The 18,519-nt window shown below is 39.0% G+C and overlaps 2 protein-coding genes across 3 annotated transcripts in view; one reads left to right on the top strand and one right to left on the bottom strand.

Annotated features, from left to right (window-relative positions):
• Positions 1–351: 351 nt before the first annotated feature.
• On the bottom strand, positions 352–17,879 carry RpL9 (ribosomal protein L9). Its single transcript, XM_067154034.1, has 5 exons — positions 17,734–17,879; positions 17,206–17,344; positions 16,289–16,402; positions 12,477–12,690; positions 352–499 (listed from the first exon to the last, which is right to left on the bottom strand). Exons 2-5 carry the CDS (start codon positions 17,341–17,343, stop codon positions 396–398), a joined length of 570 nt encoding a protein of 189 aa, XP_067010135.1. The 5' UTR covers position 17,344; positions 17,734–17,879; the 3' UTR covers positions 352–395.
• Positions 17,880–18,064: 185 nt separating this feature from the next.
• Positions 18,065–18,519, top strand: part of LOC136880842 (uncharacterized) — a 38,138-nt gene continuing 37,683 nt past the window's right edge. For both annotated transcript variants that reach the window (XR_011018718.1, XM_068229266.1), the window contains exon 1: positions 18,065–18,201. The gene's annotated coding sequence lies outside the window, so the exon portion shown is untranslated. The remainder of the gene's footprint in view (positions 18,202–18,519) is intronic.

Genomic DNA, 18,519 nt, shown 5'->3' with positions numbered 1-18,519 from the left:
GTTCCCAAATAGACAAGTATATCATAAAACGCCATGAATGTATGCAGCAGTTTCCTTCCGTACTTGAAAGGGTTAAGATATTTTAACATCCAAGTCGTCTCTAATCGAAAATATCACTTCCATTACAAAAAGCTGAATTCAAATTTTAAAATGCTAAAATCTGAATCTATTGTGTACTATAAGTAGAAAAAAGTTGAGCAGCACTGCTTCAGACATTCATTCCCACTTTCTACCACAGATCAACCTGAGAGCGCAAGTTATACTAGAGTGTTCTTAAAATCTTTAATGCAAGCAAAGTCTACACAAAATGGGAATATATGCAAGGATTCAGGAATAAATAAGAGACATAGGATCAAGTAAGAAATATAATTACTTCAATAATACATAGTCGAGTTTTATTCATCCTGTACAACCGTTGTCTTTTCTGACACATATAATCCATCCAAGAATTTACGGATGTCCTTGTTCTTCACCGTTGTAGACTGTTGGATGAGTGCAGCTGAAATGACAAGAAAGCACACTTGATCATTCGATGTCCCTGGATGAAAAACTGCCAGTAAATAAAGAAATGGTCTATTCCTAAGAAAGAATTCTGTTAAATTTGTTGCCACATTGTGTCTGGTATTCAGATAAATATATTGGTTTCAGTGTGAAGCTCAATACGAACATTGCATACCATGAAAAGTCAAAGCAACAATTACAACCTGCAATACAGTAAAATGTCATTGTAACGAACGCCAGTATAACGAAAGGTTCAGAATAGCAAAATTATTTTTAGGCCCCTTCCCTTTTTAACGTGTGTTAAAATATTTCATTGTAACGAATTTCGAACTTTCAGTATCCTTCTTCAAAATATAAATGAAATTCACCCTGTTTTAATCGCCGGGTATTTTGCATAATATTCTCTATACAGCTAATACCAGACGGCACACTATACAACACACAGGCGAAATTACCTGATTACAAATCAGAGGAAAGCAAGCAAACTCATCACAATTCTGACGAACAGGTTGCCTACCCAACAGCAGTGAAAATTATCTTATTCAGTTTTGGTGCACCGGTACTAAATGTCATTACAGTAAAGCATCGTTAATTTGAAGTCGTTGGGACGCAGAAAAAGGACTTTGAATTAACAGCCGCTGATGACCTCGATGTTAGGTCCCTTTAAACTACTACAAGCAAATTAACCGCCAACTCGTAATTCAGAAATGCTGCATCACAAAATATTCAAAGACCTGCTACTGCATGCAATTAACCTTGATTCACAGTTTAAATCTTTCAAATGTCATGGAGAAAGCTATTTCCAAATGTATAAAAGTGCATTTACTGTATTCAGATAATGCACTTGGATAACTCACTGACAAACACTTCATTACTCCACAGTTGCCAGACTATTTTGAAATGATAAAATACAAAACACAAAGTTTCCTTTTCCCTTCATGTTCATGGATTTTTCAAGGAAGGGTTCAACTGTTGCGTAAACATACATTTTAAGGTGGCTTCCCAACCCGGTCCACGATTTCCACCTTAGGCCTATTCCTTTCCAAAATGCATCTTACATTTAACTAACGGTCTTAAAAAATATATTTCTTTCACCACTACTTGATTCTATTAATGCAAGTGCTAGAAATGGAATAGATTGGTTGATGTTCTTTATTGTCCTCGTGCATTTTCACAATGGAGTAAATAACGAACAGGTGACATTAAAACACCAAAACATGTCACCTTCAACAACGTGATGGTGCACCTTCCTGTCATGTTTGTGTCGCAGAGTTGAAGTATGTAAAATGGTAGCAAGTTGATGATGATGATTGTTGTTTAAAGGGACCTAACATCGAGGTCATCGGCCCCTAATGGTACGAAATGGAACGACAAATTAAAAGTCTAAAATTCTCCACTGACCAGAATTCAAAGCGTGAGAACGAAGAATGAATGGACATGAATTTAAAACAATCAGTGGATGCGACTCGCAATGCTTTACGTTCACACAAACTGACGTAAAAGAATAGGATTACTGACCAAGGGACTGCTGCTATAGCATAACACTGAAACGATGATGTTTGCAGTCTAAAGGGGGTCCAAAATCCAAGTTATGGGCCCCTCATAACGGTACTGATCGCTAGGAAAGTAGAACCAAGGCATTTGTCCTGTTGCGGTACTAATCAAAAGTAGCAGAGACTTGCGGTATTCCACACATTGTACTACTCGGAGGTTATGAAATTTGACATATAATACAGACCTAGGTTTTTCTCACTTTGCGGCGCTTTTTACAGGCAACGCAAACCTATGGTGTTCATCACACAAGAGTACTAACCACAGGGACCTTCCCCTATCCCGCGGTGTTCCTCGTATAGTGGGTACTAATCACAGACAAGGCAGAACCATGCTCATATGGTGGTACTAATCACAGGTACTGCAAAAGCCGACCGCACGGTGCTCCTGTGTGCTACTAATCACAAAACTATTTGGTACCTAATATAGTGGTACTACGCGCAAGTAAAAGCGACCCACGATATTCTCCGCGTGGTGGTACTAATCACAAGTAGTTTCATGGTTCCAAGACAATCATCCCTTAGTCGCCTCTTACAACAGGCAGGGGATACTGTGGGTGTATTCTTCACCTGCGTCCCCCACCCACAGGGGGTTGAGTGTTTGGTTCGCGAGAGGTATTTTATTTCCCTCAAGTCTGCCGGCAAGCCGGTTAGGACCCCCCTATCTGCCACCTGGGACGTATCACCTCTCCCCCTGCTACGCCAGTGTAGCAGGTTCGTGGTGGTAGCAAGTTAAAGTGCTATTTTTAAGCATAAACTAGGCAAACAGGCAATACAGTAAAAATCTGCTATAGCTAGTATGGCATATAATGAGAACTCCGTTATAGCGACAATTGTTTCTGTCCCTTCGAAACTCCTATATTAAACTGTGTATCATCCTTCGGTTACAGCAAGAGCCCTATCACCGACGAGTCTGGCACTGCGAGCGATTAAGTGCGAGGGATTTTTTCCGGTACCGATATTCATGCACCCCAGCGATTATATTGCATGCGATCGATTACCTTCGGTATCGTTTCCTCGCTAAGCCCACTAGCAAGTTCTCTCGCCGACATTCGAAGGCGTAGATTGCTGTTCCGTAAAGAAAATTCAAAATGAAAGAGAAACACCTCGAGATATGGCAGAGTGCATAATTTATTTCAGGGGTTAATTTATATTTTCTTGCGTATGGCGAAATTACGGAAAGGCTATTATGAAAATTTACAGCAAGAAGGTTATCATTTTTCTACTGGCGCTTGAAGTGTGTTTTCATCATACGTATAATACGGTTAAGTTAGGATAGATGACGCTTTTTAAATAAGAAAACCGAAACGTTTGCCACAAAATGCGATCGATCATCTTCGGTATGACATAATGTTGTCACTATGTGCATTTGCGAGCTCTCTCATCGACATTCGAAGGCGATGTTGGAGTCGAATGAAAAGTGGATAACACATTTTCGTAATAAATGCATAACGTGGCCGACAGCAGTTATTAACTCATTAAAAATAAAGACTGAAATAAACAATCTCTTAATTTTAATGTTACATAAGGAAATTAAGTAAGAATTTGATACACCGCAAGTTAAGGCAGAGTACATCACTGATTTCAGAGGATAGTTCATATCTTCTTGTGCCTAGTTAAATTTCGGAAGGCTATTTTCACGTAAATTTTTAGCTACGACGTTACCACTTTTCAAATATGTTTACATGATACATATACGGTCAGGTTAGGTGACATATCAGATGTAAGACTTTTCAGGCGTTTGCTCTATTAACCAACGTTTCGTCTTACGTCTGACACTAGACTCGTCAGAGTGGGATGTGTCACACCCTACCCACTGACACTGGGTGTATGCAGGCGAGTTTATCAGAAGCCTATATAGAGGCATAGTCTGATAACTGCATACGGGAGATAAATCTCTACAATGGAATCATTGCCCGCCTAGCAATTCCGAATGGAAAATTCTAAATTCCCATGAAGGGAATTAGATATTTTTCACCAATAGAGCATGTCAAAAACATATCAGATGTAAGGCTTTTCAGGCGTTTGCTCTATTAACCAGCGTTTCGTCTTAGATCTGACACTAGACTCGTCCCACTAGAGTGGGATGTCAGACCCATTCGGAATTGCTAGGTGGGCAATGATTCCATTGTGGAGATTTATCTCCCGTATGCAGTTATCAGATTGTGCCTCTATATAGGCTTCTGATAAACTCACCTGCATACACCCAGCGTCAGTGGGTAGGGTATGAAACATCCCACTCTGACGAGTCTAGTGTCAGACCTAAGACGAAACGCTGGTTAATAGAGCAAACGCCTGAAAAGCCTTACATCCGATATGTTTTTGACATGCTCTATTGGTGAAAAATATCTAATTCCCTTCATGGGAATTTAGAATTTTCCATTCAGGTTAGGTGACGCCGATTAAAAAAGAAACCTGAAGTGTTAGCCACAGAAACCTCTGGAGTGATACTGTATTTCTCCGAATCTGAGATGACGGTTTTTCTTCTTCTCAGAATCTCGTGCCTCGAGGGCTGTCTTGCATTCGCGACCTAACAGTAAGTTAATAGATACCACTGGCAATTACAGCGGTAACCACGCTGCTTTCCACCCCCCGCGAGAGCACACAAAACTCGTTGACAGCCGTCTCTTTATTATACATCGTTAGCCGTGACAACTGGTTGTATAGTGCCCGTATGTAACGTCACTGGATCCCGGGAAACAGTGAAGAGAGAATGACTTTCTATTAGCCTCTAAAAACACGTTTCTCAAATCTGCAGAATGGCATCAAAACACATGAGCCTTCGAATTCTTAGAAAGGCCGGCCACTCAGTGGCAGAGATATAACGTGTCTATTGTACTTGATGCTTAGTAAAATGAAAGTTTTATAGACAGCAGGAATGTTTTCGTAATGGATGGTTGTATTGTAAAGATGCATGGAAAAGGTATAGCTGGCAAATTTCAACGGGTTCTTGTCGATATTATGATGCCAATTTTAAGTTAATGGTTATTAAACACTCGGGAATGTAGAATACTTGTGCAGCCGCAAGAAAATACGGCATAGGCCTAAGTAAGGCCAATATTTGGCGTTACCGGGAAGACAAAGATCTAAAAACTGCGTACTGCAAAAAAAAAAAAAAAAAATATCAGTGGTCCGCAACAAGGACGCTTTAAAGAAGTTGAAGATGAAATTGTGAGGTAGGTGCACAAAAAACGCAAGGGCAAAATGGCCATACCGTGGTGCAATAAACACATTTTTTTAATTTCAACGTCCGCGATTAGGCCTATACATAGCTAGCCGCTGAATTTGGCCGAGCCCAGCAAGTGAGACGTGAGTGTAGGGGTAGCCGGTTATATCTCACGCTGAGTAAAAGTAATAGTTTTATAGACAGCAAGAATAATTTCCTGATGGATCGTCGTATTGTACAGACGCATGGAATAAATATTGTTGGCAAATTTTCAACGGGTCCTCTTCGTTAATACGAAGCCAATTTTAAGTTAATGGTCCTTAAACCCGCGGAAATCAAGAATAATTGTGCAGCTGCGAAACAGCATGATGAAAGCCAAGGTTCGGCGTCTAAAAATGCATAGGACTACTGTACAATAAAGGCATTCATATGATTTTACAAAGTACTTTTTGAGCCTGATTAAAAGGATAAAGTGGGGTTCGTCTTGGATTTGGAGAAATACGGTACTATATTATTTTCAGAATGAAATTGTATACACACTTTCACGTTGCATAGGATTTCGAAAAATAACAAACAAGTAAGCCGTAGTGTGGATATCTGCACAAGTTTTGAATAAACTGATTGCCGTTTCATACCGATTTTAATTTATATAGGGGGAGGGGGGTATTCTGACCTTTATACAAAAATAGGATATAACGACAATCCGCTATAGTGAGTAAATTTTTAGCTGTTATGAATTCTCGCTATAACAGACTTCTACTGTAATATAAAATTTATTCATTAAGTTAACAGAGAAAAATACGACTGAAGCCTTAAACAATTTTATAGAATTACAGTAGAACCCCTATTTAACGTTTTTACAGGGACCAGATTTTAAAAATCTTAAATGGGTGTTTACCTTAAATTGAGGTTTCAGTAGAAAGCAAATCTTTTCCAGAGATATCTCTGCCTGCATTAACAAACTGTACTGTCCAACCAGTTGGCTGAACAGTCAGCGTACTAGCCTTCGCTTCAGAGGGTCCCGGGTTCGATTCCTGGCGGGGTCGGGGATTTCAATTGATTCTGATTAATTCTTTTGGCTCGGGGACTGCGTGTTTGTGTCCGCCCCAACACTCTCCTCTTCATATTCAGACAACATACCACACTACCAACCACCACAGAAACACGCAATAGTAATTACATCCCTCCATATGGGATTGGTGTTAGGAAGGGCATTCAACCGTAAAAGAGGGCCAAATCCTCATGTGCGAGGCACTTCGCAATCGCGACCCCACAGGTGTGGGAAAAGCGGTAGGAAAAGAAGAAGATTAACATAAACTGTACCATCATACATTATTAACAGTGGCAGAAATAAAACGAGGAGATATCTTATCTACCATACACACTGTACTGTAGTTATGGTTTGTTCTTCATTTTGACAGATTTTTGTCGGTGAATGCAAAACCGCTTCGGTTTAAGGTTGTTCTTATAACGTTATACATGATTTTCTATACAAGTCAGGAAAGATCCAAACTCGCACAAAAACACATTTAAATTGGTATGAAACAGCAATTGGTTTGTTTAAACATTTTTGCGGATGTTTTCCAAGCAGCGGCTTACTCATTAGCACATATTTTCTAATTCCAATAGTCTGAATACGCATTTCATTCTTATGAACTCTAATAGCATAACTCCAGAGGCTTGTGGTGAACATTTCCTTTTTCTTACTTCTAACGGCGTCACCTAACATAGGTTTACTGCGCACGTATTATGAAAACATATTTCAAGCTCCTTGCAGAATATTATTTCCACTATAAATTTACACGGAAAAAGCCTTTCTGAAATTTAACAAGACGCAAAAGTACTTAACCCAAACTTTGAATTTATTATGCACACAGCTGTATCACGAGAAGAAGTATCACATTTTATTTCAGTACATGGTATTAAGATTAAGCAATCGTTTACTTCAGCCTTTATTTCTAAGGAGTTAACAACGGCTGGCATTGCACTCACTGTGAAGACATTCAGGCTCGCCCAAGAGGAATCGATACGGAAGATGATCAATCGCATTCAATATAAACACTGGAGTGGTGTCGTCGCCTACGCTATAATACTATGACGTAAGCAATGAGTAGAGTCATATACTGTATTTGGTAGTGTATATGAATATTGACAGCGGATAAAAACTAACATGCCCTAATTTGTCCGTAATAACGGATGAATCGGTAAAAGGGTTCTCACTGTAACCAAAGGATAGTGCACAGATTAATATGGGAATTTTCTAAGGTTATAATAACGTAGTCATTAAAACTGGGATTCTCCTCTGCTACAGCAGCCGCGGTCAGATGAGTCCGACATCTCACTTTAGCCTAAAGTGCCTGCGCTATAAATTCCTCTTCTGCCTTGAATAATCCTTAGCAAGCCTATGACGTCTTTTTCATAGGTTCTTAATGTCCCATAACCAAAATGAATAGAATAAATATTTGAGAATTTTTACATTTCCTTAACGCTAAATGCAGGTTTTGCTCTATTGTGATTACATTAAATCAAATATAAAATTGCGTTGCCCTTATGGAATAATTTTGAAGACTGGAAATTTCTTACGTTAAATGCGGGTTTACGTTAAATCAAGGTCACACAAAATCGGGGTTATACTGTAATATTTGAATCTACGAATGAGTCAGCGCCAGCTGCTTAGAATGTGCAGAAATAAGGTACAGCAGGGAAGTTCACATCAGGACAGAAATGAAAGAACACTTGTCCAGTCTTATAGAAGTGTGATGAATTTGAGGAGTCCTTTGCACTTAGGAAAGCACATTTCCTACCCTAGACAAACTTTTAAACGTTGAGAACGAAGACGGCCTGCACAAATTAAAAGATCCAGTTTACAGAAAATCTGCACCTGAAAGTAATGGAATTTAAAGCAGCTGTCCAGTGAACATTGATAAACTGAAAATAAAGGGTTAGAATAAACAATCATGTTTTCTGCATAAGAATCTGACCACGCTTTTAGGAGATAAACGGTTGAGTGGCGTATGTGGTGACGACTCTTATTCTATTTGCAGCACCAAGCAGCAACGTGAGTGAAGTGGAATTACTGCAGCTCTTAAATAAACCGGTGATCACTGCAAGATGCCTGTGTTGTGTATTCTTTGGAGTTGCTTAAAACAGTACACACGATCAATTTTGCTGCATCTGGGCATCAAAGTGATAAAGTGACAAAGGGTCTAGGTCCCAAGGAAGCAATAGTTTCGTGCTTTGCTGCATGGCGCTGAAAGAAATAATTGCAGGACTTCGGTAAGGCAACTTTAGTTTCAAACTGTGACAAGCAATGTCGAGAGCGCCTTGGTGCAATGGATCTTGTGAAGCAGGATGTTTTCTACCATTTGCCTACGTCTAAGAGGTAACTGAAGGCCCTTGCATGCACGACCTTTTGAAGTATTAAATTGACGGTGGAGCAGCAACTCAAATAGCGTCGCTAGATGTCAGACTATTCCTTCATCAGCACAAATACAATGGCATTACGAGAATTAATGGCACATAAAAGCACATTTTTCATTGTCTTTATATCATCATTGCAATGGATTCTTAGAAGATGCAGACTACTCGGAATGACTGCACTGCTGTAGAGATGAGGTCTCTGTTCACTCCAAGGTTTTGGACTTCCAATAAAAGCACACACACCACGGAAAACTATCTCCAGGGCTGCCGGCAGTCGAGTTCGAACTTCCACATGCAAGCTCACAGCTGCGCACCCCTTACCAAATTGCTCCCTCAAAGAATTAAATTTAGCTCCCTACTGTGCTACGCAGCAGCAAACTGACCAAAGTTTTCTGAAGGGCTCTGATTATTTTCTTAGAGCTCTATGCGGCGAAACATGAAACTATTATTCCCTCAGGAGCTAGACTCTTGTGATAAAGTGAAGCAATTATTACTACAAGCTTCACACAGTCACGAACTGAAACAAAATTAAAAATGATATGACCAATGGTGCATCATAGTTTGACAAAACAGACAACTTTAAGAAGTGGTGATTCTGCTCGTGTATTCTACAAAGCAGTGAGTGTGTGTGATCCTGCAGATGCAGAGATGACTGGTGATGGAAATCTTGTAAGAACTGGAAAATATCTGTAGTTCTGTTTGAATCTAAGCAATACTGTATGATAAAAGGCTACAGCAAACTACAGAGAGTAATGAAAAACAAGCTTAATTATGATTAATATTAATAGTGTGTGTGTGTGGTCTGTGGAGAGGCAATGCAGGTCTTCCAAGTTGATGCCGTATAAGCAACCTGTGTGCCTGTGCAGATGGGCTTCACCTAACGCCGAAAACATCACTAAACATTCAGTCCAGAGCCATGGGAATTAACTAATGAAAGTTAAAATCCCCAATCCAACTGAGAATCGAATCTGGGACCGCTTGGACCAAAGGCCAGCATGCTAACCATTCAACTGTGGAGCCAGACATTAGTTGTGATGAAGAAATGGACATTATTTCTGTGTTGCAGGGAATGACTATGCTGATGTTGCACAATCTGTGCTAAACGTTTTATGGATGCCATGTGCAAATGCAGACTGAACGCTTTTTCTCCCAGCAACTTCTTGTTTGATATGTGCCATCGCATGTCTGCAGAAAACCTGTCTTTTTTCTGAAATGTATTTGGAGACCTAGATTTTGAAAATACTATTATGTTCAAATGAAAACACAGATTTCCAACTTAAAATTTAAAAAATTTCCAATATCTAGGTATACTGTACAGGGCCTTTCACTTAAAGTGGGGCCGGCTGACTGGCACAGCGCAGCAGGTAGAAGGACGAACTGGTCAGACGAGCACATGGCAACGCGGAGCCGAGACAGTTGCAACGTAGGATTTGCCACTTAAAGCTAACTTTGTTTTATTAATAACCTATTTTAAGTTACAAGTGTTATAAGTTTATAACGTGTGTACGTGTTATTGTTTAAGACATGTTCGTGGTGGTTGTGTTTCAAATTTTTATAAGATGTTTTGCTAAGTGTTAAAGCCTATTGTTTCAATAATTCCTCAAATTGTGTACTCATTACAACAAAAGATTTTCATGTACAACACATAGGTATTCCTGTAGAGAAGTTAGAAGACGGTATATTGGAAAATTCCCAGGTATGAACATTCCAGGTAGAGAAACTGTAAGAAGACTAGTGAACAAATTTCGAAGCACAGGTTTGACTTTCGATAGAAAGCGAAGAAAAAAAAAAGGTGCGCTTACCGAGAAATTATGCCAAGTAGGGGGTGAGAAAATTAGAACATACTCCTATAAAATAGCTCAAAAATTAAAAAAAACCCCCCACCAAACCATGTTCGCAGGAAACACAAATTTTGATTACCTCCGCGTCGCAAGCTACAAAAAAGTTAAAACTGAAACCATACAGGATCACTGTTGTTCAAGAGTAGCGTCCACGTGATAATGAGAGCAGCGTAAATTTCTGTAACTGGGTTTTAAGTGATGTTGATGACAGGTACTTGATCAAAATCAATAATATTCTCTGATGAAGCGTGGTTCCATTTAAGTGGACACATTTCAAGTCAGAATAACAGGTACTGGCCTTCAGAAAAACCTGAAAATTTCACACATGAAACACATGTTAAAATGGGTGTGCGGGCGGCAGTAACTGCAGACAGGACAATAGGGCCTATATTTTTTGAAACCACAATCACTGGGCAGAGATGAAGGGATGACATTCTTCTACCATTTTTGGAATAAGCGACGGATAATGAATGCTAGTCTGGATATTTCCAGCATGACTCTAACCACGCACATGGCTAACAACTCATTAAGTTTAAATGAGGAAATTTTCGACACCAGGGTAATTATTAAATGTTAAACAATTAATTTATTGAAACCACCTATTCAATACTAGTATAGTCTTTAGGACTATAACATTGTCATTATATAAAGTTCAAGTATGGTACATGTTTCGCCTGTCATTGCAGACATTGTCAGCCATGAATTCTAACTCCCAAGTCAGAGCTCTGAGTGGATACTTACAAGGATTATTCTAAAACAATATATTTTATAACAAATTGCACTGGAGTACAAGAACATTAGGTCATATTGGAGTGAACAAGCTGTTCTTGTTTAAAAGTTCAAATGTGACATCCAACGGAAATAATAACTGTTAACTCTCATGTACGGTCAAAATGAAAGTAATCATTTGTAAAACAGGGTAATTGGTAAACCATTAGCAAAATCCTCAGATCTTACGGTTTGCGATTTTTATTTATGGGGGAAATTGAAAAATAAGGTTTATGCAATAAACCCTCACACTCAAGATGAACTCACATTATCACTAGAGAAATCAAGGCTATCTCGGTAGATGAACTAATGCATGCGAATGAAAATGTCCTTAGATGATGCCAGAAATGTGTAGATGCAGGTGGAGGATATTTACTTCATCATCATCATCATCATCCGTGACAAGGTGAGTAATTATTTTACTTTGATTATGTGTGATTATTTATGGGTGCTCTCTTGGCCCCAAGCTCAGCGAGTAGCCACATGTTATCCGACCTGTGGCTTACCCTTCTACCCTCTGCACTGCACCAGCCGGCCCCACGTTAAGTGAAAGACTGTAGTTTATTGGATATTAGTTTTAACAGGCTCTGTTAAAAAAACAGCACAAGCCTATTTGCTCAACCCCAAGTGACCTAGCAGTGCATGTATGCTATTATCTGGGTTTTCTTTTACAATTTGTTTTACATTACACCGCGACACAGGTAGGTCTGATAGGAAAGGAAGCGACCCTGGCTTTAATTAAGGAATAGCCTCAGCATTTGCCTGGTGCAAAAATGGGAAACCACAGAAAACCATCTTCAGGGCCGCTGACAGTGGGATTCGAACCCACTATCTCCCAAATAGAAGCAAATAGCTACACGATCCAAAACATGCAGCCACTTGCTGAGTCTATTAAGAGTTCTTTTTTGTATTCCAATATCTATACATGAACCAAGCGTATAGTAAATAAAAAATGTTGGGTATGCGTTATTACTATCACAACATTAATCAATATTCTGTTCCTATTATCTTATTACGATGAATAGATTTATCTTGAAATTATCCAAGCTCAGTATACCAATATCTTGGCACATCTAACCCTTTCCCTTGTCAATTTTTGTAATAGAATTTCTCTTACTCATTGGTCTGCATCTTGATTAAAAGGAAATGAAATAACAGATTCAATGAAACTGAACACATTACAAAGATGAGGTAAAATATAACAAAAGAATATACTGTACAGAGACAAACCTGATCTAGAAACATCCTCAAGGCTGTTTCCTTCTACTATCAGCTCGTCCTTCTGCTTAGGGCTATTGGTAATCGTTACACCAGGTGCCATTTTCACCCGGCGAATAAATTTTTCACCCAAGAAATTACGCACTTCAATAACAGTATTGTTTTCTGTGGTCACACAGTTGATCGGGAAATGTGCATATACTGCGCGCATTTTGTACAAGAATCCCTGAAAGAAAGAAAGAAAATTAGAACAGAATACACCAAGATATTCCATGGAATACGGGAACAAAACAAGTAAAATATCTATATAAATATAGAATGCCAGGCATGCATGAATGTTAGCCATTTTCTCTGAAGGTTATATTCTTTGTTCTGACACCTCCAGGATCTGTTTAAACTTGACACTTCAAAATGTGAGACCATGCCACTTCTTAGTTTATGATAATTAAAAATTCAGCCATCAAAGAGCAAAACTGCTGAATTCTAATGATCATTAAGAAAGCAAACCAAAGTACTGAACAGTATAAACAAACAAGACCATTTTCTCTCCTTATTCACCTGGGTCAGGACTACAACCTACTGTAAGCAACTAGCATCTGGAAGTTTTCATGCAAACAGAAAATTATTTTTAGAGCAAGGCATGTATGTATCTTATACAGGACAAAGTGTTTATGAAAATATATTCATAAATATACTTGGAGACAAAACATGACAGCCTCAGTTCCTGGAAGCGAGCTGAAAGCCAGCAGTCAATCACACCCTGTACCCTACTGAGTTAACGAGTTCTAAGTGATACTTGTTTGCAGTGGAGAGGTTGCCAAACCACTTTCTTCAACAGTATCTTCAGCCTTTACCCTTTCTTCATGTTGAGTGATGGAGATGATTTGGCAACTGCAGTTATAGTAGACTTGGTAAATACTATAAGCCACTAATAGGCACCGGGGCTGCCGCTGGATAGTGGTGTGAGGCGAGGTCGTCACTTTTGTCCCCAAGTATAATATACGGACCAATGTTTGAATTTATACACAACAGTAATTTGTGTAGAATTTCTTGATGGATAGCGTACGGTCTCTCCACCGGCCCAACCATAGGCACACAAAATTATTACACCAAACTGAATGAAGGCGATTGCAGCACAGACTGGACAGCAAATAATGATACTGCTAGCAATGAGTAGAAAAGTAAAAGGTTGCAACTTGGATGTGATCAAATAACATGAGGATATGGGCATTAGGTGGCTGCTGGTCAGGAAGAGGTTTCTTCAAAAAGATTAGAAGGAACTCGCATCAAACTACAGCAAAATATCCAAAAGGAAAATCCCAGGTTAAACCAGATAAACAAGAGGTCATATTGAAAAGAGTTCTGCTAAATATGCTCAGCTACTTTAATAAAGCAATCAAATATACACCACATCATACAACTTCTATTAGAAAATTACCACTTAACTATCTCAAATAAACTGGGAGAAAAAGTAAAAAATTTTAAAAAAATTGGAAATGAGTTGGAGCAGCTTACCTTTTTCTTTAATACTACAAATATTTCATGCGTAAATGAATATATCCACAGAAACTTTACATGTACGCCATCTAATGTCGTTTACCTTCATTTTTCACTTCAAAAAAGCAGTTGTTCCAGCTCTTAATACTGTGCATTTAAGTCGACCGCAGGAACAAAGCTGAATTGGCTTGGATTGGTTAGGTACAGTTAGTGACAAAACAAATAGACTGAGATCAAGCAAAAGGGCCACGAGTGACAAAACCATCGGCCTGCGATCAAGCAAAAGGCCTGCGAAGCGGCTGTTAGACCTCTAGCACTTCATATGGCGACAGCAGCGCATTCTATGTTGGACAGTGGCGAAAAGCTCACAGTGACATAGCCGTTCGTTACGTGCCACTAATGATAAATAATCTGCTTTGTATTGTACATTGTTTTGTTTCGTTACAGATTGCATTTAGTTATGCTTTTATTGTGTGGGGGTTGGTGACTGAATGCATTTAACTTGACTGGTGGAAATGACATATCCGATTATATCTCAGTCAAAGGAAATGCTACAGTGTGATTAAGCAACGAATAATTGCATGTACTAAATTTAAATTAGGTTAATAAAAAAAATGTAATCTTGGGGGATGGCCGGTGGATCCCTGGCTGTCGCAGTGAACACATTTATCATTATACTGTGGAATCTCGATTCTCTGTTTTTGGAGGGTCCACGGTGGAAAAAAGAAAGTACAACACGGGAAAACGCAAAATCCGGGAACCATCAACAATTTGGCGAAACATCACAAAAAAGAAATATTATATAATTATAATCTTACGTACACTCCTAAACCAAACTACACCGAGCGAGTTGGCCGTGCGGTAGGAGGCACACGGCTGTGAGCTTGCATCCGGGAGATAATGGGTTCAAATCCCACTGTCGGCAGCCCTGAAAGTGGTTTTCCGTTTTTTCCGATTTTCACACCAGACAAATGCTGGGGCTGTACCTTAATTAAGGCCACGGCTGCTTCCTTCCAACTCCTAGGCCTTTCCTATCCCTTCGTCGCCATAAGACCTATCTGTGTCAGTGCGACACAAAAAACACACACACAAAAATAAAACTACAGCCCTAATTGACCTCGGCCTACCAAACAACTGCTGCTCAGCCCGAGGGGCTGCAGATTACGAGGATATGCATGGTCAGTGTGACGAATCCTCTCAGCCATTATTGATCCGGCCTAGCTATGGCTAGACCACCTAGTTGCTCGCTACCACTTCCTAGGACAGATAGCAGCACCCTTCAGCACCCAGTCAGAAGTGGTGTGGATGGAAGGGGATGAGAGACTGTTATGCTTGGGTGCCTCGTGCGTGAGGAGACGGGAACATGTGACTGACTATTACCGAGGGCATCAGCCCATTAGTACTCAGTATTATGTATTAATAATATGTTATAAGTGTCGTAAATGTAATAAATGTTGTTATTTTAATCAAGTGAGTGAATTACGTTCAAAACACATTATTCCTGGCTCTCTAGACCAGGGTCACCATCTCACTGTTAAATAGCACCTCGATTAAAGGTAATCGTAGGCTGAGTGAACCTGGAACCAGCCCTCATATCCAGGTAAAAATGCCTGACTGGCTGGAATCGAACTCTGGTCCTCCGAAAGGGAGGTAAGTTAGACAGCAGGACCGGCTTCAAACATTAATTACCAGTACACAAGTTAAAAATCTCTGAACTTTACATTCAGTTTTAATGGGGAAACTACGTCAGTTTGTTACAAGTAATAAATCTCATTGTAGACCGTATTGGACCTAAATATAAGGAAAGTTAAGTAGTGGAAGGGTGGTGTTAACTATTATTCTTATTTTAATGTTCTACGTCAGTTTCCCGTAAAAACATATAATACAAAATATCAAGTTGAGAGACCATGTGGAACTGTTAAGAAACAACATAACTGTATGCATTACCACTAGTAAACCTAATCCAACACATTTTAGACAGCTAAAGAATATCTGTAATTCTGTAATCGGCTGACGAATAACAAGGTAGGAGTGTCAGTACTGCCTCTAAGCTGTTACAAAATTATCACACGTGCTTCTGTGTGTCGCTGTGCTTGCTTGCACAGTCTAACATCAGTTAGCCAATCAGAAGCTTCCTTGGTTTTGATGAGACAGTTACCTTTAAATTATGGTCTCAGATGAAACATAAATTTCTGGAAAAGCTTACTGAGAACAGGATAAATTATTATGTTACACTCATCTCCATGGAAAACGTATTAGAATATACTATACATAAAGTTATAAACTAAGATAGAATGGCCAGCAATAATAACTTGTATTAAACTCACCTTCGTTACCCCTTTCAGCATGTTCTCTATGTGCGAACAAACTGTCCTTACTGCGGCCAACTCCTTCTTGGTACCAAACCATTTTTCGACTTTAAGAATTCTAGGATTTACCATCTGAAAATTAAAAGTAATGAGATTTTTACTGAAAGTGTACAAGATAAATATACAAAAATGAAATATACTAGTATTATTAAATAGTTAAATGTTACCATAATTGCTGTCAAATGCCTACACAATCTGGTAATGTCCCCCTTAGCATAATGGTTCATTGCCTCAATCTGAACCATATGCACCATATGTGTGGAACCTGCATGTATTAGATAAATGGCGGAAGTGTAAAGTGTTGAATGTGAGGAAAGGAACGTTAAGGATGACACAAACACCCACTCCCCAGGCCAGGGATATTAATAATTTACAATTAAAACTCCCGACCCGGCCGGGAATCGAACCCAGAGCTGCCAGGTGACAGGCGGACATGTTACACACTACACCGCGTTGCCGGACAACAGGCATTAGAAGTAAGGCTAACCGTTTTCGACAAGCTGTAATTTCTACAAAAATATGTGGTATGACAATCCTCAGTAATCAACCTTAAAACAACAGCTGTTTGTGGTTATTGTCGAAAGGCAATAAACTGCAATATTGGTAAATAAAACATCAAATTTTTAATATCATACATCCCAACCTCAACCTGTTCTCAAGAATTAGAACCGAGTGTTGTTATGAATGCAGCGTAACTTCTTTTAATGTGACCCAACTAATGGACTATACTGCAAATTTACCTAACACTGACTTCTGTATTAAGATAATGAAAGTCAGGACCAGACTGACGAGTATGATAAATTCTTAGATTATACAAGATACAAATGAAGTACATCCAGGTCTTCCTTCATGAACCAAAAATATGATCTACTCACGTGGATATCCAGGGCGAGGTGTTTAAAAGACCTCTTCAGAGTTCCTCGAGGTCCTTTCACCCTAACCTGGCGAGATTTCACATGAACCTCGCAACCAGGCGGGATTTTGACTGTCTGATTAATCACAATCTGCTTCATCCTGAAAGAGATGAGCAATAATGACTAACTAAATACTATAGCATGAAGAGATATAACCTATAAAATAATATTTCATGATACATATATTCTACATACGAATGCTTATAAAAGAGATATAAATGAAAAGAAACAGGGTTAAAACGATATTGTTACAATGAACACACGCATGAGAACACTCAAATATATATCAGAATCAACTTCAAAATCATGACATCCAACTCAGCACTCCGACACATGAAATACTAATCAACCCACTCAAATATCTATGTTGCGATACTTCAAAAGGAGAATAATAGACACCAAAATACAGCAAATTAATGCCTATTTTAATCAATTATTAGAAAACATAACCGATGAATTACGATAAAGTTTTAGGATGGATGATAATACCTGAAGCGTGTTGACCACCATTTACCGGAAGAGACTTCTTCGTTCCAAAGCAACCAAAGCTGTTCTCTGGATGCCAAAAGATGAAAATCTACAACTCCATAGACATCACTCTGGTAGGTAAAAATATAAAATATTGCAATTGATATAATTTTCTTCGACACGTAGGTTACCGAATATGAAGTCATAAACTGTACTTGAAAATTTTCGGTGTGTGTTCTTCATACCTACACAATTTCTCCTATAGAAGCTTTCCCACGAGGATTATCAAATCTCCTTGGATTATTCCTGCTCATATGCACGTATAGCTTTCATGGCAAACTCTTTGATTGTAGGCGTGGTTTAGGAGGTTTAGTGCCGTACATGTGTCAGTGGCGTGGTTAGTGAATTTTCGCGTTCGTAATTATCAGTCCTGGTGGACTCTGTGGTCGTAATCTGAATATTAACGTTCCAAAAGAGAAAATTTGATAGGTAAATCACCACTGACAGCCAATACCTTTGGTGTTCGTAAGCCTTGTAAGACTCGCACGTAGGGAAGTAAATGCTAGGTTATGTAATTGTGAATTTTAATAACATTCTTTTCTTTCGGGTTGAGGTTAATTAAGTTAATGGTAACTTCTACAATATATGTTGTCATGCATGGAGAATGGAAACTTCAGATGTTTTGAGTCCACCTGGATTTAGGTTACCCAATATACCCTACTTCAACCACCCTTCGTCTTATTTGGGTTCTGGAATTTTCTTGTATTTTTCAGAATGATTACAAACTCTCACCCCTTCAGATTTTCA

The sequence above is a fragment of the Anabrus simplex genome, chromosome 9 (genome assembly GCF_040414725.1).
Source record: "Anabrus simplex isolate iqAnaSimp1 chromosome 9, ASM4041472v1, whole genome shotgun sequence".
Lineage (NCBI taxonomy): Eukaryota > Metazoa > Arthropoda > Insecta > Orthoptera > Tettigoniidae > Anabrus > Anabrus simplex.
The sequence above is the reverse complement of the archived record's forward strand: the minus strand, read 5'-3'. Positions and strand labels throughout refer to the sequence as shown.

What these genes read in the sequence shown, in the direction of transcription:
- RpL9 (XM_067154034.1), bottom strand. Translation starts at nt 17,343, where the DNA reads ATGAAGCAGATTGTGATTAATCAGACAGTCAAAATCCCGCCTGGTTGC. An exon ending in ACCTCGCCCTGGATATCCAC is followed by an intron (nt 16,403 to 17,205) that starts GTGAGTAGATCA and finishes TTTAATTTTCAG; the next exon opens with ATGGTAAATCCTAGAATTCT. An exon ending in TGCTGAAAGGGGTAACGAAG is followed by an intron (nt 12,691 to 16,288) that starts GTGAGTTTAATA and finishes TCTTTCTTTCAG; the next exon opens with GGATTCTTGTACAAAATGCG.